The 22,311-nt window shown below is 40.6% G+C and overlaps 2 protein-coding genes across 2 annotated transcripts in view; one reads left to right on the forward strand and one right to left on the reverse strand.

Annotated features, from left to right (window-relative positions):
- Tbc1d32 (TBC1 domain family member 32) overlaps window positions 1-22,311 on the forward strand; it is a 165,993-nt gene that overhangs the window by 68,156 nt on the left and 75,526 nt on the right. The window contains exons 21-22 of the mRNA XM_051175508.1: window positions 3,837-3,953; window positions 10,589-10,677. Of these exons, the coding sequence (XP_051031465.1) occupies window positions 3,837-3,953; window positions 10,589-10,677 (206 nt within the window). The remainder of the gene's footprint in view (window positions 1-3,836; window positions 3,954-10,588; window positions 10,678-22,311) is intronic.
- Window positions 17,018-18,922, reverse strand: LOC127215116 (male-specific lethal 3 homolog). Its single transcript, XM_051175507.1, has one exon. It carries the CDS (start codon window positions 18,756-18,758, stop codon window positions 17,643-17,645), a length of 1,116 nt encoding a protein of 371 aa, XP_051031464.1. The 5' UTR covers window positions 18,759-18,922; the 3' UTR covers window positions 17,018-17,642.

Below are 22,311 nucleotides of genomic sequence, written 5' to 3' on the forward strand. Positions count from 1 at the left end.
TGCATTATATTAAAAGGACACCCACACACTGAGCAAATAAATGAATGAGCAATTGTATGAATAATACGTTCTAACTATATGCTGTCTTTGTGAAGTTTACTCTTAAGTAAAGAGGTGTAGGTAGATTAAATTCCAACTACATGCTGTCTTTGTGAAATTCACTCTTGAGTAAAGATGTATAAATTAAATTCCAACTACATGCTGTCTTTGTGAAGTTCACTCTTAAGGCTTGGGAAAAGCCATGCTGGAACCCTGTAGAGAACAGAAGAGTAGCATGGCCCTAGTTAGTATATGGGTGTGCTTTCCATTGCTGCAATAAACACCACGGTCAACAGCAACTCTGGGATGGAAGGGCATATTTGGCTCATGTGTACTAGTCACAGGATATTGGTGAGGGAAGTTGGGGCAGGAACTGAAGCAGAGAGGTCGGAAGAAGGTGTTTTTCACACTAAGCATCTTCTCTACTATAGACCAACACGTCCACACTTACTTGTTATTACCACTTGAATTACTTTCTGATTTGTTCCCAGGAGTCGTGATAAAATAGAACTCTCTCTTGAAACGTCAAAATCAACGTTAATTTCATACTTTCTAATACTGTCTACCACCCAAATTATTTCCTTCTTTCTAAAGTATAAAGGATAATTTGTACTAATTTTCTGAAGGCGCTGTCCATGGGTCTTATTATCATAGCACATCACTGCATCCTGTCTGGTCAGCTCTCTCTGAATCACACCCGCACATCCCCTCACTCTGCCTGGTAGTGAAATCCTCCTCATCACCTCTGACTTGTCCTCAGAGCACAGTACCATGAGGCCATTTATAATACCAAGTGGAATGTCCTCACAGTGTGTTTGTCCTGTCCTTCAGGGCAGGGACTATTGTTTCATTCATGTTTTAATTGGCTCTGGCACCTGGTATTAAAACATTTTGAGTGAATAGTCATTATGAACCCATAAGTTTTAGTTCATAAGAACTTTGTCACTTTAAGTAATTCTAAGCTTGAAATGCCAATATTAAAATTCATTAACCACTAAACCTAGTTTCATTAGCATCATTACACAAAACCTTGTTATGCCTAAACATTGATGAGTAGATAGATGTTTTGTGCTGTTTCAATTTTAAGATAATATCTGACACCACAAATACATTTAATGTACTTTTATGGGAACTGATGATTGCATTGAAAATATTTTCAGTTCCATCACAGTTTTATAATATGCTAAGCGCCTTTAAAAATGTCTAGTGAGTGAGAAATGGGTTTGTTTGTTCTTGTGGTAATCTACTGAAATCTTATCAAGTCTCTTTAGAATTATATGCAGGTTATTTGTTTTCAAATACAATCATTGGATTGTTTTCATCTGAAGCGCAACTTAATTTGCTTGGAGTAGGTAGATTATCAGAAATTATTACAATTGTATACCAACAGAATTATTTCCTAGAAAGGAGATTCCATAAACACAAGTGGAGCTATTCTGTGTAAATAATAAGAAACCCTCAATATGTTGCTGTATGTTTGATAAAGAAATCCACTTCCTATCAAAGTGGATATCTATTCAATTTATAAATTGTATTTGTAACCCATTACTTACAGAAGAGATTAATATATTATTATATCTAAATATTACTGGATTAGCATCATGAAATGTTTAAAACATTTGAAGTTATATTTATTTACCTTTGATATATTCTCTGGGTATTAAAATTAATTTTCAAAAGTTATGTTGAAATCTGCAAATCATCCTTCTACTTAATACCCGTGTTTTGAATTTGTTTGTGTAATTGTTTTGTTGATGGCCATGAACTGTCTAGTTTCCTTGTAGTTCCTTTTATAGTAATTTAGAGACACTTTTCTCTAACATGCTTTCCTTGATATCCAGTCTTCCTCCTTCCTATACTTACCTAGAGTGATAGTTTTCTTTCATAGCATTCTCTTAACTAAGCCTGCGCTGTAAATTTTAACTAAACATTCTCACTTATTATTTGGCAATTTTACTGCGATGCTAATGTATATTAGGTTTAAATTCTGGCTTATGTTATTAGAATTGGTAAGAAATTTAATCTTTATTTTAAGAGGTTGCTTAATGCATGTTCATATTTTATCAAGAGATGCAATTGGTACAAAGCACCATATGTTGTATATGTTTACAATATGCCCACTGTAATTTGTGAATTATCACTGCATTGAGTATAAAAGGAGGACACAGGGAGTGGACTCTACTTTTTCTGTTCACAAACAAGGATTGGACAGTGGCTATTCCTGTTAAATAGTATCAGACAGCCACTTTTTCATTTGCAGACAGGAACCTTTGACAGAAAAAGAGAAAATGTATCTTAGTTTGCATACAAAGGAGTTATTAGTCAAACTTTATCATGCCCTTAAGTCTCCTCATCTATTAATGAAAAAAATCAAATCAAGTAGATTTTTTAAAAATTTTCTCAAATTTTTATTTTTCTTATAGTAAAAAATCTGACTCACAGATTTTCAGTCTACTGAATTTTTAAAATATCAAACTATGAAGCAGAACACAATGCTTACAAATAACTACAAATAATATATAAGCCAGTAAGTGTGTGGAACTTCTGGAAGAGGACAGAGTCAACTGGAAAGCATATGACAAACTTGAAATTAGTGCAGTTGAGGGTAGGTGGAGTCAGTTGAAGGAGACCATGTGACTTTATTTGGGAGGATGGTGAGAAATGAGGCTTTGGGGATGCAGGAGAAGAGAGTGAAGTACTGTGACAATCATCTAAAGAATTTGGACTTCCTTGCTGTCCAAGGATGGATACCCATGGAATGCATTAGAGCTAGGAGCAAGAATGGAATTTGTGTGAGAAGTATATCCAATTGTTGTTAAGTTGATGAAGCTAAAATGTCATAGAGAGATGGATTAGCTTACAAATGCTGTGGAGAGGTGAACTTGGAATGATCATACTGGGACAAAGGAGCTATTTTTGCTAGGATGGTCATGGCTTTTGAAAATTAACTATAATGTCTAGTTTTTTTTGATTTTTCACTGAGTATGTTAAAAGATAATCGTATGGATTAAGTGATTGGGATGTCCTTTTGTATGCTGTTAATATATGTTCCTCTTATTGGTTGATGATTGAAACACTGATTGGCCAGTAGCCAGGCAGGAAGTATAGGCGGGGGGGGGGATTCTGGGGAGGGGATGCAGGGAGGAGGGCCAGGGAGAGGCGGGGGGGGGGGAATTCTGGGGAGGGGATGCAGGGAGGAGGGCCAGGGAGATGCCATGCAGCTGGTGGGAAGATAGGAAACCAGGCATTCTCTGGTAAGCTAAGGCCATGGAGAAATACATAGATTAATAGTTATGGGTTAGTAATTACGAGAGAGGTAACCAATAAGGAGCCCAAGACATTGGCCAAACAGTTTATAATGAATCTAAGCCTCTGTGTGTTTATTTGGTTCTAAATGGTGGTGGGAGTAGGCAGAATAGTAACGTCTGTCTACAACTAAGCTTGAGAATATATGGACTTTATTATTTTGCCTTAGAATGTTACTCTCTTGGATTTTCTTAGTTACAATGGTATAAGGTATGAGAAAGCGGACACTTTTTTGTTTTTCATTTAACATCGAGAATTATATAGCATTTTGAAATGTTTTCTAATTCTTACATGTATAATGGTTGTTATATTAGTTCCCCAAGCTTTTAGAATATTGCCATTTAGGTTTATTTTTCCTATAATGGGTATATATCTCATGCTGACAATTGATGTTCATGAGGGTTGTAGCATTTACATGAATGACTCTTTTATTTTTAATGCAAAATTAAAAACAAAAACAAGTAATTTCAATGTCTCATCCCCTCCCCTAGTCCTTCCTGGCACTGGTGAACCTGCTGTCCTATCCTGCTGTGTATGAGCTAACAAGCCATCAAGAACTTCCCAATAAGGCAGAATATTCTCTTCGTGAGGTTCCAACGTGTATTATTGTAAGTTTCTTTCAATCATTCTCTTTCCTCATTGCCTACTGTTTGAGATTGGTATTAAAAAACTAATTTGATAAGAATACACAAAACTCCCCATGCTTACCAAGGTCAAAATTGATTACTTATCCCTGGATTACCAACTTTTGAGTTATCTATGAATGGAAGCTTTGGTTCAGGCCGTGCAGCTATTCCTTTCCCTATCAGAATGCAAAGCTAACTAACTCTCTACAATCAGAATAGCAACTTGTTATGTAAACAGGTGTCTATATAAATGAGTTCTATGTGACTCATTACTTACGTGTAGTTGTTGGTTTTGCTCTTTTTTGGGGGGGGAGACCTGCTGCCCATCTCTGAAATAAATCACATGGAGTCTTACTATTACTTATAAATGCCCTGCCTTAGCTTGGCTTGTTTCCAGCCATCCTCTCTCTCCCCACCCCCCTCTCCTTTACAGTCAGGATTTCTCTGTAGCTTTGGAGCATGTCCTGGAACTTGCTGTGTAGACCAGACTGGCCTCAAACTCACAGAGTTCTGCCTGCTTCTGCTTCCTGAGTGCTAGGATTAAAGGCGTGTGCCACCAACATTAGCCATCTTTTCTTAACTTAAATTATCCCATCTATCTTTTGCCTCAGGGCATTTGTCGTTCTCTATTTCTGTATATCTTTTCTTTCCTTCTTATTCTGTGGCTGGCTGTGTGGCTGGGTGGCTGGCCCCTTGAGTTCTCCTCTTTTTTCTCTTGCTCCTTCTGTTTTTCATTCATTGATCCAAGATTTTTCTTTCTCGTTATTTCCTCTGCTTGCCAGCCCTTTCTATCCTTTCCTCCTGCCTCACTATTGACCATTCAGCTCTTTACTAGACCATCAGGTGTTTTAGACAGGCAAAGTGTCACAGCTTTGCAGAGTTAAACAAATGCAGCATAAAAGAATGCAACACATTTTTGCATCATTAAATGCTGTAACCCATCTTCGTGGCACCGGTCTGTATTAACCTGTGTTTGTGCCTGAGAGGGGGAGTATGGATTGAGAAACGGCAGGTTAAACTGCTAAGAAAAAGACAGAGACACAGGATAGAGTCAGGAGGGCTGTCCAGTGAATACTCAATGCCCCAAATTTATTCTTCAACATTCTTAAGTACCCCAACCAGAAGGGGGACGTGGCAGAAGACTTCTTTATCATGTGTAAGAAACAGACTTTCTTTCCTTAATCCTCCAAACATTTGGTAATCACACCTTAGGCTCAGTTTCTCATTATCTTGCCTTGAGGGTCCAGAGTAACCACACCTGAGACCCAAGTCTGTTGTTATATTAGATATTTGATACTCTACCAAGATCAAAGCAACCTACAGTAGCCACACCTTAGACCCTTAGGTCTTATGACTCAAGTAAGGAAAGTTTTGAACTCTCTGACCTCGAGCCAAGATGGATCCGAGCCATCTTTATGGGCCCGACAATTAAACAAATGTTCCCCAGCATAAACAAATGAAACATACCCCAAACTAATATTTCATGACACTTAATGCTTCTTCCTCACTGACTAGGGCAATTAAGAATCAATTATATCCAAACTATCCAATGTATTTTCAACCTATGTTCTAATGAATTATGTATTATGTCCACGAGGACAGAATATGCATATTTATTTCATTTGAAGCTTAATTTATATTCAAAGTGCTCATATTATTAGTTTGGTAGTCCATTATCTTTGAGTGTTTATGAATTAAACACAAGCATATACATTTGTGCATGAACACACATACACAGGGATTAATAAGGAATTAATTAGTACTAAAATTGTATTTCTAAACATTACTTTTTCCTTGTCTGTTTTTCTTAGGTTTTATTGGTTTTAGAAATGGTTCTGCCCCTCTTTGAATTCTTTTCACCTTTGTTAATTCCAAACATTTAAATTCTTAAAATCGTTTTCTATCGTGGGAAAGTTTTGGTAACTATCATTACATAAAATGTAAAGATAGATATGTCTCATTACAGCTTGAAGAATCTAGGGTCTCTTATTGTTTTAAATTCTTCTGCTCCCATCCATCTTGTGCTCACTTTTATCTCATTGTTTATATAGTTTATAGTTAGTGTTCTTATTCTGCTGCTTGACTAGCTTTGAATGGGTTACATACTGATTTTGTCTACCAAAAGAGGGTGCTGTGCTAAGTGTAATACAGACTGAAGTAAACATACTCTCTGATGGGATGACTTTGAAATAGTTCTTTTAGTTAGAACCAGAGAGTAAGGTATTGGTCACCAGGACTGAGATGGGACAAGAAGGCAAAAAAACCTAGTCCTAGTCAAATGGACGTGGTTTTGGTTACCCAGGAAAAATATCCCAAAGATTTATTGTATAATATGATGCTTATAATGAATAACACACATTATGTACTTAAAGTTCCTTAGTAGAGCAAATGTGTGCTAAATGTCTTTTGCAGACTCAGAACGAAGGTGAGAGGAAACTTGAAATTTGTGAATAGAAGTCACTAAAGGTATCTTCAAAGCCAAACTCTCTTAGGGATCTAGGCAGGACTGCCATTGACTTTTTCACTTTTTCACTTTTGAACTTTTTTTTTTATTTTGAGGATTTCATACATGATTACTATATGCCCATCATTTTCACTTCCTCCTTCCTCAAACTCTTCCTATATTCCCCACACCCTCTTAAATTCACACCTTCACACCTCTTTTTTATTGTTGTTATACGCACGCACACACACACACACCATTTCGTTTTGCAGGAGCTGATGCAGAGGTCATGGGGGGAGGTGCCGCTCATTCTATATGGTTTGCACAGCTTGCTTTCTTGTAGCACAAGCTGTATGACCATAAGCCCAGCGGTGACACACCCATAGTGTGAAATTCACAGGCAAATGGATGGAACTGGGAGAAACCATCCTAAGTGAGGTAACCCAGTGACAGAAGACAAGCATAGCACTTTTTGATACAGTGTCCTTAGGGTGTAAACTTGCAGCTCAGTTCCTCCCTGGCCTATGTCCAAAGAGTTCCAAAGAGAGTCATGTCTTCAGGGTCTTAACCTTCAAATTGTGCGAGGCAACTTCAAAAGCCTACATTGTTCTGGGAATCTCTTGGACCACCTGACCATCAACCCAAAGGAAGGTTTATAGTATAGCCTGGCACTGTGGGTTTTTGTCAATAGTCAGTGACTTTTGGGGGAAACATTATCACCCTGTGTAGTATAATTCTATTGAAATTATCTCTACATCTGTCAGATATCTATCTTCTATTTACCTATCCTCCATCTACTTATCCATCTATCTCTTTATGTCTGTCATCTGTTAATCTGTCTATCTGTCTATCTTTCATGTAAATGCATTTTAGATATTTCATGCCTTGTTACTGCCTGACTCCGGTTCTTGACATGCCCGACCATCTTCATATGGCCATCTCCTCTTCTTGACTGAAATCTTCCTCTATTTCTCTTGTCGGATATTTGTCTTTTCTTATGAAGGTCCTTCTAGATGACCTAAGGTGACCGAGATTTGCAGCTTATTTCCTGCTTCAAAGATCCCTTTTCCAAAAAAGGGTGGCAGTCAAGTTCTGGGGATTAGGACGCAGACAGACTTTTAGGAAGTTGGTATTTGACTCACTGTATAGGTGAGTTCCCCACAATGAAGAATCCCAAGGAAGGATCTTGACTTGATTCATCTTCATCACAGACAAACCAAGGCAGTTCACTCTTGGAAGGTGCAGTTGTAGGGCTCATTCACCTGTTCCTTATCCTATATCTGCTCATTTCCTAAAAGCAGCAACATAGCACGTGAATGTCCACTAAACTACTTGAATAGAGTGGGCCCTCAGATGTGTGTCTATTTTGAATCATGCTTTTTCTTTTGGCCATCAACCAGCTCCTAAATCACAACAGAGACTTAGTTTTGAATTCGGCCTTAGATCTTTTTTAACTTAAATTAACCTGCTTCTCTTCATCCACCTTTTGCCCTGGAGCTCATTACCTTTCTTACTTTTGTGTATCTTACTTTCACTCCTTCTTTGTGGCTGGCTGGCTGGCTGGCCCCAGGTGTGTCCCTCCTCTTACTCATCTTGAGCCTAGAGTTCTCCTATTTGTTTTTTCTGTCTGACAGCACCACGCACCCTTTCTCTGCCTAGCTATTGGCCTTTCAGCTCTTTATTAGACCAATCAGTTTTCTTAGATGTGTAAGGTGAGACAGATGCAACAGATCATTTTATAATTAAGCACACATCCTTACATTATTAAACAAATGCAGCATAAACAAACGTAGCACACCTTTACACAGTTAAAGTAATCTGCAGCCTAAATAAATGTACCACATCTCTGTCTAGTTAAAATAATACTCTATAACAGTACTTATACTGAATTCCTCATTGTTTACCTAGCCCTGGCTGTAGGCTGAACACTAGCTTACTGAATATATTCTCAACATGGACAGTATGGTTTGGAATAGGATATTTCTGCAGACTGCTTGCTAGTTCCAGCCCTTCCCCTGGCTGGTTGCTGGGTGCTGGCTTAGTCTGCTTTAAGACGCTGATTCCTTTTCTGACATGCTGTGGTGTTTAGAAACCAGAGCTCCCCCTCCAAGAGGCAGGCTTCCCTGGAGCTGTGCTGTCTTCCCTGGGTGGTGTTACATCAATGCAATCGTCTTTGAAGAAGAAATTGTTTGCTATAGCAGTTGTTCTCTGAAAATACGTTACCATTGACGGATTATTTCTGTCTTTCTTTTCATCAGCTGATTGGCAAAACCATATCTTGCCATCATTTTATTCATGCAAGTCTTAGATTCAGATCCAGAACTTCAGATCTCCCAGGTGTTTCCAGCTGCCAGTATGCTTAGCTTTGTATTCTGATAGCTGTGCAAATTTGTGTTAAGTGATGAAGACAGAGGTGGCTCAGCTGTGAAGAATATGGCTTTGCAGCTGGGGATGTGAATGGGAGTTATCTATTCATTTCATTACATGATGATTGGAACAGGGTGCCCAGCCAAGATGACTGAAGACTACAGTGACAGAGCTTTAACAAAATGAGTCTTTTTACTCTCCATTGTTCACTAATATTCTCCCATTTAAATTGATGCATTAGTAATTACACATTCCTACAAGATCTCAATAGATTGGAGAATGTGAACATATATATAAAAATGTATAAATATATGAGATAGGATATATGTGATACATATATATTTTGTATGAGATAGTGTGCATACAGACATATATATGAGATAGGTTCTCATGTAGCCCAGACTGGCCTTCAACTTGCTATATACCCAAGGATGTCCTTGAACTTCTGATCCTCTTGCCTCCACCTCCTGACTGCAGAGATAACAGGCATGAGCCACCATATCAGTTTTTGTTGTGCTGAGACTCAAATCCAGGGCTGCGTGCATGCTAGGCAGCCCTCTACCAACTGTGCTATTTCCCTAGCCCAATATATTCGGTCTTAAATGTTGAGCTTTAGATCTTGCTAGGATAAGTTTACTCTGTCCATTTTTATTGCGTTTATAGTAGTATTTTTCAAATGTACTTTGAATTATTTATGACTTTTTCCTCTTATAAATTCATTCCCTTGCCTCTTATTCATGTGCTGGAACTGGTTCCTTGTCATCATTCATAAAGCATCTATAAATTTTATTTGACTTTGTTCCTCACCCAAACCTTTTTGCCTTATTTGCCATAGTAATATGTTTTATTGAAATTCATTGAATTTATAGAGAGAAAGTTTTTAGATTTGTACTCAAGATATGCACAAAAAACAGAGCTTTATGTTTTGATTTTAATCATTTCATTTCATTTATTTTATTTTTTGAGACATAGTCTCACACTATAGTCCAGGTTGATCTCAAACTGAAGGAGATTCTTTTACCTTTGCCTCCTGAGTCCTGGGATTATGCAGTATGGATCATGCCATCACACAAAAAGCAGGGCTTTAAAGAAAAGCTTTTAGACATGCTCTATTGATACAGAAAATTGTGTGGCGAGATAATGCTGTCAGTGCTTGAGACAGCTTGTTGCTTCCAGTTTGAGGGATGGCTACAAAATGGGAAATCTAAAGGAACTTTAAGAGTATTAATGCTGTAATCCCACCTGTAGACATACTGTCTTAATTGCTCTTAAGTAGAGCAAGCTATCTATCTGTCTGCCCTTCTGTCTATCAATCACCTATTTGTCAGTCATCCATCTTCGTTTCCTAGATGATGAAAATATTTTTCCAGGACTCCAAACCACTTATTCACACAAACTAGAGAGGCTTTTAACATAGCCTTAAGTAGTTGCTAGATAAAAATATTCAGTTTGCTTCACATTTGTAGATTTTATATTTGCTTTTAAGAGTAGTTTGTATTTTGGTCACTTTAATCTTTATTTTATTGTACATACAACCTGCTTGCTGCTTCGACAGTTAGGTGTATAGGTGTATACTCTGGTTCTCCACTTGGGGTGAACATTGAACTCTGTTTAGAAACTGTTCCAAATCATGATGCTCTGGCCTCACCTAGTCTAGTAAGTTCACAAACTCTAGGGTGGGTCTGGACCTCTCATGGCTTCCCGTACTTCCAGTGTGAATTCAAATCTTAGTCTCACAGATTTAAATGAATATTTAATTTATTGGAGTAGCTTCTGTTGAGTCTCAGTATTTCTTTGTTATTTTTAGGATGTAATCGATAGGCTTATCATTTTGAACTCTGAAGCTAAGATTCGTTCTTTACTGAATTATGAGCAATCACACATCTTTGGTCTAAGGTAAGTTACCAGATTTTAAACAAATTTTACAAATTGCTGAAATTAAGCTTTGTTCTATATCCTGTGTGTGTGTGTGTGTGTGTGTGTGTGTGTGTTGGTATATGTGCACATAGAGGCCAGAGTTTGATGTCAGATACCTTCCTTGGTTGCTGTCTCATTGTTTTGAGACAGGGCCTGTCCATGAACCTGGAGCTCCCAGATTGAGATAGACTGCTTGTTCAATGAGCTCGTGGGGTGGGGTTGCCTAGCTCTGCCTGCCTGCACTGTGGTTACAGAAGAGTGTGACTTTTAAGTGGGTACTTGGGAGCAGGCTCAAGTCCTCATGTTTGTTCAGCAAACACTCTATCCACTGAGCTGTCTTTGCATCCCTATTCTGTACACTTCCAAGAAGTGTTTAAATGGGTTAACTTAAAAATAATGCTTTAAGTATAGTCTGTCACTCTATAGCATTATAGTAAAAGCAAGTTATAGCGTTTAGGCTATGGTACTGTAGCCTTTGTATTAATGTGTTCTCTGCATGGCTAGAGGCAGTCACCTTTGCTCATTGTAGAGGGGCACAGTGAGGTTTATTTTCCTTGAGTTTTCTCAGACATCTCATGAAGATTCTCTGGGCTGGTTTGTAATTAGACCCTTGCCACAATAAAGCCTTGAAACAGGACCAGGCATGCATAGTTGATCTTGAAGCCCAGATTTTGCTTTTTGGTATTGATCATTAATTGTCTGTTTACTTTTCTTGGGTTTCAGGACTGATTGAGTTCATCTTCCTTGATATTTCAGTTAGTGTGCTGAAATGGGGAAGAATGCAGGTTTGGCAGGCATATAGAGACTTAGAAATTCTCAGGACTTTTCTTATATGGAGATATGTATGTAGCTTGCGTTCCCAGTTGAAAGGCAGCTGAATTAAGCAGAATGGCCTCAGAGTTCTTTTTCCCTTTGTATTAGCAACTTCCTCAGCCATGAGGGAGGCCAGTGGTGATGTGCTGCCTAAGAAAGACAGCTTGTGCTCTTCTGAATAGGCCTCTTGCTGGTGGTGCATTTCATAGGTCTTTGCTTTAGCTTCTTAGTTTTGGCTGTTCATTAATAATTGAACATTATCTTTTGACTTCTTGGTTAAAAGAAGACGCAAAAAGCTGCAGTTATGTTTTTTTTGGAAATTGTTTGCTTTATCTCAAAACATGTTTTCACATTAAATTTTAACCTTCTATTTATGACATCAGAGATATCACATAGCAAGAAGCAACAGGGGATTGGAGTCTTAAAGAATTCAATAGAATTTTCAACTTCAGTTGAATAATTGAAAGTAGATTTGGTTTCTTCTTACTATATGCCAAATAAATACTCCACCTTATGTATTCATTTTAGAATTTACATTTATTTATTTAGTGTGTGCACTAAATAATGTATGTCGAGGTTAGGAGACAATGTCTGTAAATTGGCTCTCTCTTTTACCATATGGCTTCTGGGGGATGGAACTCGGATAATCAGGCTTGGTGGCAAGTGACTTTACCTGCTAAACCATAGCCCATGTGGCATTTTCTCTAACTGTTCTTAAGGAAAAATTACTAGAATTTTTTTAAAGTTACGTAAAATAATGTAAAACCAAAAGGCTGTAGTAAGTATTTTCTGTGCTGTTTCTTACCATGTGCAAATGGAATTATCTGTCTTGTAGAAAGAAAATTATGTCTTGATGTGCTGACAACCCGCTGCTGATAGATGGCGCATTCTCACAGTTTGCAACCTGGGCCTTGTACTGTACACTTGTAGGAGGTGGAGCTGCCTTCCCACAGCTGTAAAATGCAGGACACTGACATCATTATCCTTACAGGGATGTGGGAATTACATGCGAACAGTTCCGAGAGCTTGAAACAGTGCACGTAGTGTTAGTAGCAGTACCAAAAAATAGTACTTGTTGTGTTTCATTATGTAACTAGCTCTATGCTGTGTTTCACTATGAAACAAATATTGCCAGACTAGCAGTTTTCTGTACTTTCTGTAGAAGGTATTCGTGTGTGTGCCTGTATGCATACACTTGCATGAATTTATGTATACCATATGTGTGTAAGTGCTTACGGAGGCTAAGTGACGGTGTCACATCCTTGGTGACTGGCACTTCAGATTATTGTGAGCACCCTGGCGTGTGTCCTCTCTGAGTGCTCTTAGCCACAGTGCCATCTCTCCAGCTCCTTTGGACACGGTTTTTCATTTTGTTTTGTTTTCTAATAATTGTACTCACTCCTTTTCTCTTTGGGTATAACAAAACAGCCAAAGAGTCCAAGGCCTCCAGCCTATGGGAAGGTACTTCCTACACTGAGAATGAATCCTCCTAGCTCAGTGAACCCAGTCAGGAGATCCCTCCCAGACAGGCTCAGAGGCCCATCTCTTTGAGTGACTCTAGAGCCCGTCAAGTTGACAGGGAATGTTAACCGTCATAGCAGTAAAGTTATTTTTATTGTAATGTGACGTTTTCTCATTGCCTCGTTCAATGGTAGTTTTGAAGGAAATATCTGAAGTCATTTCAGTCTGCTCTTTATTGTTCATTGAGGTCTCAGGGCCATAGATCCTAGCATCGCACTGGGTGGTTTTGGAACTTTACCCGGATCTTTCCTCTTACGGTCAGTGCTGTGCTTGCGATTGTACCTTCAGGATACAGTCTCACGAGTGTGTCTGACTTCTGTTGCTTATCTGTCCCTTTATGTTTCTCTTGTTTCAGGACCTAGAAATAGCATTACTGGTAAATTTCAAATAACCTGTGTCTAAGCACTTCCATGAGGCTAATAAGAGGCTTAGTGAAATGTGGTTTATGGCTTTTCACATTTCCACAGCATCTCATGCTACTTAGAACTCTGAAGTCTAATTTGCTAAGATGGCCGAAGAGATCTTCCACTGTAATTCTCTCTTACTCAAGAAGATTGCTTCTTTGATTAGCCCCGGTGTGCCTTCCAGCCTCTTATGTCATCCTGGACCATTCTTAGCAGAGTGTAAATGTCTCCATGCATGCCACCTCACATTGTGACAATATTAAACACTCAGAGAAGCTGCCCTGGCCCTCCTGCCTCCCTGCAGCCATGTTTTTTCTCCATCTATTTCAAGATTGATATTCCTCCTATGTTAATGATCCTTGTGTACCCCTTTTTGCCTTGTTATTACTTTCAATAACATTTGAAATAGTGGTTAAATTTTTTTTGTTTTTGTTTTTGTGGCTGGGCATGGTGACTCATGCCTGTAACTCCAGCATTTGAGAAGGAGAGTCAAGAATTATTTAAGGTTATCCTTCCTTACATGGTGAGTTCGAGGCTAGAGTGAGCTAGCTATCTTAGACTCTATCTGAAAACAAACCTCCCCCCCAAAAAAAAAACAAAACCGAAAAATATATTTTGCTTCTGTAACACTACATGCTTGTTTAGCTGTAGCTTTTGCATCTTTCATTGAGAAGAGTCTCTGAATGCAATTCTATGGATTTGGTCCTGGGTCAATCTCCACCCCCATCCCCAATACTCTTTTTTAGTTCTATCATATTTGGCCTTTTGACGTCTCATTTCAGTTCTCAGGTACCATGTCAAAAATTGAACTCTGGGATCTCTTCTTCCCCACCATAAAAGCAAACAAAGATCTGGTTTCTGTCTTGTTAAGCGCCTTATCTATCTCTTTAGTTGCTTAAGTCTGGAAGTCGTTTTATTTTATTTTTTTTCATTGTTTTTCAAACAATAATTTATCTTATTATGACTAAATTAAGCAAGATGGGAAATTAAATATAATAAATTAAATGGAATTATTCTTAATTCACAGTGTCATTGTTGACATTGAAGAAAATTAGTCTAGACATCACTGTGTATGTGCAGGCCGTAGGCTGCACACACAGAAATAAACTCAGTTACGAAGATGGAGTCAAGAGTGCCACTTTAGATTCTAAATGAATTCTACAGGAAGGAAAGGACACCCCAGTGAGATGGAAGGAATCGCTGAATTTCAAATAACTTTTCCTTTTTTCACTTCAGTAAGTACTTTCCTCAGGATCCCTGTAAGGTTAAGAAGGAAAATTATGTAAACTCCTTCAAGAGATTTGAGCATATTTCATTTTCAGACCGAATTGGTTGGCTCTGCTGTGAATGATGAAGACATTAATGCTGCCTTTGGCCTCCCGCATCGCTTGTCCCTATCTGTCTTAGTCTGTTTTATGTTGTTATAACAAAATCCCTGAGGCAGGGTAATTAGGAAGCGTTATATTTGCTCAGTGACTCGTAGGGCTGGGAGGTCTGAACAGTATGGTGCTGGTGTCCAAGCCACAGCCCCTCACTGCCTTATAAAATGAAGGGGAAACAGAAAAGGACCCACCCGGAAGGAAACGCTCATGTGGCAGGGTAGGAAGCCTGGGGTAGGGGGTGTCCTGAATCAGTCTTGCTCTTTTTATTACAGTTAGGGTCTTGTAATAAAATTAACCAGGGCCTTATTGGGAACTGAAAAGGATCCATGGGCAGCTCAGATTTGAAGGTGACATCTCATTGACCTTCCCACCTGACTCTAGGCCGGACCTGTTAAAAGCTCTCCAACTCCTCAAACTGTCTACAAAATGAATTTTTGGACAGTGCACTCAAACTACACCTAACTCATAGCTCCTACCCTGAGCCTCCAGCCTCCCATCTCCATGTCAGAAGTTAGCTGCTTTGCTTAATTCTGAACCTGCCTTCATGAATCAGACACCATCCTCTCCTCTTTATCTAAAGGAGGGAATAAGCTGATTGGAGTTTCACCGTATAGTGCCTTTTATATATAACCATAACACGTACCTTTTCTTTTTCTCTTTTTTTGTGAGACAGGGTGTCTCTATGTAGACTAGGCTAGCTTCAAATTCACCAGAGATCTACCTGCCTCAGTCTCCTGAGTGAATATTTGTAATTTCAAACTTTCCATTTTGGAGGCTGCAGAGATAGCTAATCAGTTAAGGGCGCTTGCTACTGTACCTTCCATTATGACCCAGGTTCAATATCCAGCACCAACATGGCAGATTACAACAGATCACAACCATCTGTACCTCTGGGTCCTGGGTATTCAATGCTGACTTGGGCCCCAGACATGCCTATAGTACGGAGACATACATATGGGCAAAACACCCATACACATAAGATAATAAAAACCATTACTACTTTCTTTACTCTGCTCCTGGTTACTGAATTCCTAAAAGCGGTGTTCTGTGCCACACGAGGGTAAATATTGACGAGGAGTTATGATGTGGCAATTACTCTCTCCAATCCTATTGTCTTCCGAGGGTTATTATGAAAGTAGCGAGGTAATTATTGCAGAAAAGAAGTATTGATATTAAACCACCCTTCCCTTTTCCCATGTTGAAAACCAGAGCTGGACACCTTAGAAGGGTTTCCTACAGTCTGCGCCCCTCCCCCCTTTCCTGTGTACGGCAGTCATTTCATGCTTGTTGAGCTGTAACACTCTGAGGAATGCACAGTCCTTATCTCCTCAAAGCACAGTGCTCCTTACAGGCTGTGCCGGTTTCTGATGCCTTTAGCACTGTAGTCTCTTTTCCCAGCACACACAGTATGGCCATCCTGAAGGGTAAAGCTTGCAAAGTTATGCACAACAGCTTCTGAGCCCCTTACCTGTGACCTTTGCCTTCATGGCTCCTCCCACACACTGAGTAATTCTGAACTTTTGTCTACCTCATTGCCAAGCATTTTTTTTTAAACTTTTATTGACAAAATCTATTGGTTTATTTAAAGATTTGGACACTTTAATCATTCCAAAGGTTTAGCAGGTTAGTTTCCCTAGCCATCTAAAGTGGTCAGAGGAATGTATTTTTTTTAGGATGTTTTATTTCAACATAAAAACTGCTTATTTCATGGGTAAATAAATAAATAAATAAATAAGTTACAGCATCTGTCTGGCAGTGGCAGCACATCCCCTTAGTCCCAGCACTCTGAGGCAGAGGCAGGTGGATCTCTGTAAGTTCCAGGACAGCCTGGTCTGCAGAGCTAATTCTAGGACAGCCAGGGCTACATAGAGAAACGCTGTCTCAGAAAACAAAACAACAACAAATAGAGCATCATTCAGTATTAACTCTTTTCATTATATCGGATTACAAATTGTTTTAGTTAATCTGTATGCTTTTGAAAGTTTACATCTTCTATAGTAATTCTTAAATATATATTTAAACAGTATAGTTTAAAATGTTAAATTTAATTCTCCAAAGCTTGCTGTTTTCTTTGTTCTCTTCGAGACTGTAATATCCAATATCAAATTATTGTCAGCTTGCTTCAAAACGAAGGAATTTACTTTGTGCAACAGGTTATGAGTTACGGGCTTTCTCTTTTTACTTTACACTTATCCACCATGAGTAAATTTTGTATGAGAGTAGTGAAGTTTTATAAAGTGTTTTTCAAACAAGACAAAAATTGATTTATTTAGATCACCAAGCATACTGTCTCACAGAAAGGGAACAGTTACAAGCTCTGTGGTTGCCAGTTCTCTTTTGCTGTTGGTGTTGATTTTCCCCCAAAATACTTTGAGATGGCCGTGTGTCCAAATATGAACCAGCATGTGCTGGTTGGAGTTCTTTAGTCTCATCACATTAGAAGAGTCTTCAAACACATTTTAGTGCTAAGGAATATCTAAACAAAGTGGTTCTTGCCAGCAGCCTACTGTGATGTCTCCTGGAACAGCCTAAGGTATGTCTTTTCATGGATGTTCCCTCTGAACATAGCAGTGGCTGCTTCTCGATGTCACACACAGCATGTAAATTAATTAAGCAACTTTACATCTGTACAGGCATGACAACCACAAATAGCTCAGGATGTAAATCTTAACAACAACAACAACAACAAAACCCTACAGTATGTGAACAACTCAAACATCCAAGCCTGCCCTCTCAAAGAGCCCCTCCTCCCCCAGGGTGGGCCCAGGTAGAAAGGAAAACAGCAAGCCAGGTCGGGCAGCTGTGCTTACACAGCCATCAAAATTTAACAGATTGTCCTGGGGTTCTTGCTGCTGTAGTGAGCCTCACAGGCTGAGACATAAGCCGACTCCAGGAAGAAGTCAGCCTGGTATTCTGCTAAAAACCTCAGAAAGAGATCCAAGTGCTTCAGCAATGCTTTCAGATTCTTCTCAGAGAAGGACATCTTCCCAAGAATCTCGGGAAGTTTTACAAACAACCGCAGTAAATGTTGTGCGCCATAAATGTAGGAGGGGGGAGGCGGCTGGTGTCCTGGTGGGTAATTGTCAGGCACCAGCTTCCAGGAGAGGACCTCGTTTATTTCCTCAGCTGACCCTTCAAAACCAGCAAACAGAGCAGTCCCTTCCTTCCCTGGGGTCAGAGACATGGGGGAAGGCGAGGTGCCGCGCACAGGTGTCTTTTGCAAGTGCGGGAACAGCTTGGGCACACTGCGCTTGGCCTGGGGTGAGGCCCGGTCCTCGGGCTGCCAGTGGCAGTGGGCGGTGTGTCGCATGGATCGCCTGGGAGCCCGCGGCGTCTCCGCCTCCGCTTTGCGCCTCTTGGGGGCGGCCGGCCCCGCCGCGGGCTGGCTCTCGGGGGGCTGCGGGGTGGACGGGCCAGGCCAGGGCGCCTCCTGGTTCCTGCCCGCATCGGTGGCTTTCTCCTCGGTCGGGAAGAAGAAGGTGGAGGAAGTCACCATTTCGTATTGCGCCTGTTCCTGAGGGTAGAGCAGCACCAGGGGGAGCGCGTGGTCGAAGGTGATGCGCAGCCCGTCCGCCATCTCCCTGCAGAGGCCCACGCTCCTCTCGGGCGCGGCGCGCTGGGGCTGCGGCCGCCGGTCCCCCGAGGCCAGCGCGCTCGCCCAGAAGTGGCGCACGTAGCACTCCAGGATGGCCCCCACGTTGGTCTGGCACGGCAGCCTCACCAACCGCCGGCGGCGGTTGATGTAGTAACAGTCGTCCGCCAGCCGCTGCTGGAGCACTTCCGGGATGGGGATGCGGACGGCCCTCTCGTCCGGCTCCCTCCTGGCGTGCGGCTCCGACTCCTTTTTCCCTTTCGGCTTTTGCTCGGCGTCACCGTGCTCACCCACGTCCTCATCCCTGTCCTCAGCGTCGTCCCTAGGGCCACCGCCGAGTGTGCTCATCCTCCTCCTCCTCTTCCTCACGTTTCCGGGACAGTCACCGCCGAGCCGCAGCCGCAGCCTTCCCCGTGCGCCTGGGCTCCTCGGGCCGGCGGGCGGCGGCTGCTGCTGCTGCTGCTGCTGCTGCGCTGGCCGGCTCACGCTGTAACCCGAGACTTCATCTGGACCACCAGGCCGGGCCTTTTAGGCTGCCGCCGACAGTCTGGAACTTTCTGCCAGTTTTGTCTTCCCCCAGCAACAACACGACGTTCTTGGAGCTGCACGGCGCTCGCGTCCGGGCGGGCGGGGGTCAAGCAGGAAGCGCTGGGCTTTGTGGGTGGAATTGAAATTCAGTTCGTTGATCTTAAAGACCAACTTCTCTATGACGTTGGGAGAAGAAGTAAAACACTAGTTTAGGTTAGAAATTGTTTACCTTAACATAATAAACATAGCTGAGTGTTGAATATTCCATCAGAGCAAATCACCTAATTACGCATTCCCAGTAACCCTGTTGCTGAAGTTAAATCTCATTATACTAGTAATGAGAAATAGTTCGAATTAACTTAAGAAACATATTTTTAGTATCAGAAATTGGAATATAACCTTGAATACACGTTCTTCATTTTAAAACTTTATGTACGGGCACACATTCGCACATTCCCGTATATACACACCCAGTACTTTATATTAACTTATATTAACTTAAATAAATGATCATCTGTTGCTAATTGATTTGATCACTGGATAAATGTTTTATTGTAGAGGTAGATTGTTCAGGATTTATAAAATTAGGATTTGTGGAATTTTACATCAAAAGCATAGGTGAATCCATGGGCAAATGTAATTATTGCTTTACAACAAATGTGTCAAAAGGATTGGCACAATTTTGACCTATACATTTCTATCTACTCTCTTAGCTTTGTGTATCTTAATGAAATTTATTTCTCCCACTGACTCAAGAAATATTTAAGTCTCCACCATGCTCTATTGGAGAGTGTGGTGGTGGGAGTGTGTGTGTGTGTGTGTGTGTGTGTGTGTGTGTTGCGTGTGTGTCTTTTTTATTCTTTTAATTTGGGTTTTTTTTTGTTTTTGTTTTTGTTTTAGCCGATTTTTTTCTCCATCTACTTTTTTTTTCTGTTTTTCTTTTTTGTAAAGTTAGGTCTTCAATACTCTGTCAGTTTTCTCTACAGTGGTTTTGAAGATCAGTTCGTTCTAGACTTTTTTTTTTTTTTAATTGTTGTTTTATGTTTGTTTCTTTCTGATACAGCAGTCTTGCTCTGTAGCCCAGGCTACCTACCTCCTGCCTTCACTGCCAAGTGCCGGGCATTGTATGTGTACCAATTCTCTTGCCAATCAGTTCTTAATAATCCTGTGTCTGTGTACCCAGGCCTAAACATTCCTTAGGGCGCGCGCGCGCGCACACACACACACACACACACACACACACACACACACACACAGCTTCTGTTGAACATTCAGATTTGCAAAATATGTAAATTTATCAATCTCAACCTCAGTGTGCTTCTAATCTATAACACACAGGCACACACACACACACACACACACACACACACAGAGAGAGAGAGAGAGAGAGAGACAGAGAGAGAGAGAGAGACAGAGAGAGAGAGAGAGGGATGTTTACAAAAGCCCAAACTAAACTGCAGCTTCAGGAGGTCCCAAACCTTTCTGCAATCCAGATCTGCATCTGAGGGTAGAGGTAGGTGAAAAGACACCTCACCTTTTCCATTCACAAGTCAATGCAGAATCCTGTGGCAAAATGACTCTGTTCCCTTTTTTCCTCTACAGATTTACTTGGGTGCATGATTGGTGTACATGGCGACCTTTTGCATAAATTATGTCTCAGTTTTGGTTTTGACTGTCAGGCAGGTAGGAAGTTTTCTTCAATGCTGTGGGATGAAAACTTTTGTATCAAAGAAATGAAATGTAAGCTGTGTATGTACACCCAAGTACATGTAATGTACTAGTGTATATTTATCTGATGCACACATTCTAGAACATATTTATAAAGGAATATAGAATTTATGATGGTGTACAAACATTTAAATTATTGCCAGAAATAAAGTGTACTTCTTTCCTGAATGCACTGAATTAATAGCAGGAGGAAGTGGCAGAGAGAGAAAGGACTTGTGCCTGTGGGAAGGGATAAATTAAGATGTGTTCGGAATGTGTTCAAGTCCAGGCATGACACCCAAGGCCAGACTACACAGAATCACCCCTTCTAGACAAGCACCTGCCTCCCTCCTCCTTCTAGTGGTAGGAAATATTTTTAAAAGAGGCATGCAGTGTTTCCAATAATTAAAAGTACACTTATTCAGAGATGTGGTTTGGGTTATGCCAACAGCTTCTTAGGGATATATTATATTAAAACAAGGGATCCATTTTATTAAAATATAAAATTGAGAGGGTTAGTTTCTAGTTTCACAGATTTTATTCAGATACCTCAGATATTTCATATTAATTTGTATTTCCGCTAGTGAATGAGGAGGGAAAGGGGTGGGAGAGGTAGGCGATGGAAGGGGTGTGAGAAGGCAGTGTAGAGCAAGCAAGGAAGAGGAGGGGGAGGGAAAGAAGTAGGAAAGAACAGAGCAGGAGAAAAGAACCAAGTCGGAGCAGAGGGACGAAGAGGTGAAGAGTCCGGTATTAAGTTTCAGCATGTGTTAGTCTTTTGTTCCCAGGACAAAATAATGCGCAGGAGAGGCTGGCTTTGGCTCCGGATTTCTTTCACAGGCTTCAGTCCATGGTCAGGAGCTCTGACTGTCCACAGTCCTCTAGAGGAAGGGCCGGTGAGGGAGAGCTGCTCTCTGGGTGCCATTGCTGCTCACCTGCCCACGCACACTGACCTACTTCCTTCAGTTAGCTTCTGCCTCCTCCGGTTTCCACAGTCTCCTAGTTAGCCACTCAAGTAGGAATCCATGAAAGGAAACCCACTGATCTGCGTGGCCAGTCACATACACAAGCCCCACCTCTAAACACTGTCCTGGAGACGAAATCTGTAGCAGATGGGAGCCTTTGGGCTGGGGGTTAATATCCAAGATTGTAACAAGACAGAGGATGGAGTGGAGGGGTTGTGGATGATGGGTGAGCATGGTGTGAACACTACGTCATCAACAGAAACAGAGCTAAGTTAGTGATATGTGGTAGGTTTGTATTTCCGCTGTTCCTGCTAGCTTACTAGGTTCCTGTTGCATATGAGGCCCACAGACTTTCTTAGGAACTTAGATGCTTGGAATTTAGGTTTCATCTGCTCTCCTCCACTCACTACTATTTTAATGAAACTTTATGTTACCATGGCTATATAAATATTATTCATTGATGGATTAAGTAACAATACAGTATAATTGTATTATTTCCTACAACTTGGTTTTCTTTAATACCTGAACCATTTTGTCTTATTTTGTACGCATCTTCTACTAAGGTAGCTTGAGACTATCCCAAAACACAAACCGTTCCTTCCCAGAGATTATCATGCTTGCACACAGCCAGGAAGTCCTAGGTATGTGCATTGCTTCTAATTTAAGTCTCTTCATTTTGGAACAATTCCCTTAGTTTGTTATTT

This window comes from Phodopus roborovskii, unplaced genomic scaffold, assembly GCF_943737965.1.
Source record: "Phodopus roborovskii unplaced genomic scaffold, PHOROB, whole genome shotgun sequence".
NCBI classification, from domain to species: domain Eukaryota; kingdom Metazoa; phylum Chordata; class Mammalia; order Rodentia; family Cricetidae; genus Phodopus; species Phodopus roborovskii.

Bases quoted from the DNA above. Each gene is read 5' to 3' on its own strand.
- LOC127215116 (XM_051175507.1), bottom strand. From the start codon at position 18,758: ATGAGCACACTCGGCGGTGGCCCTAGGGACGACGCTGAGGACAGGGAT.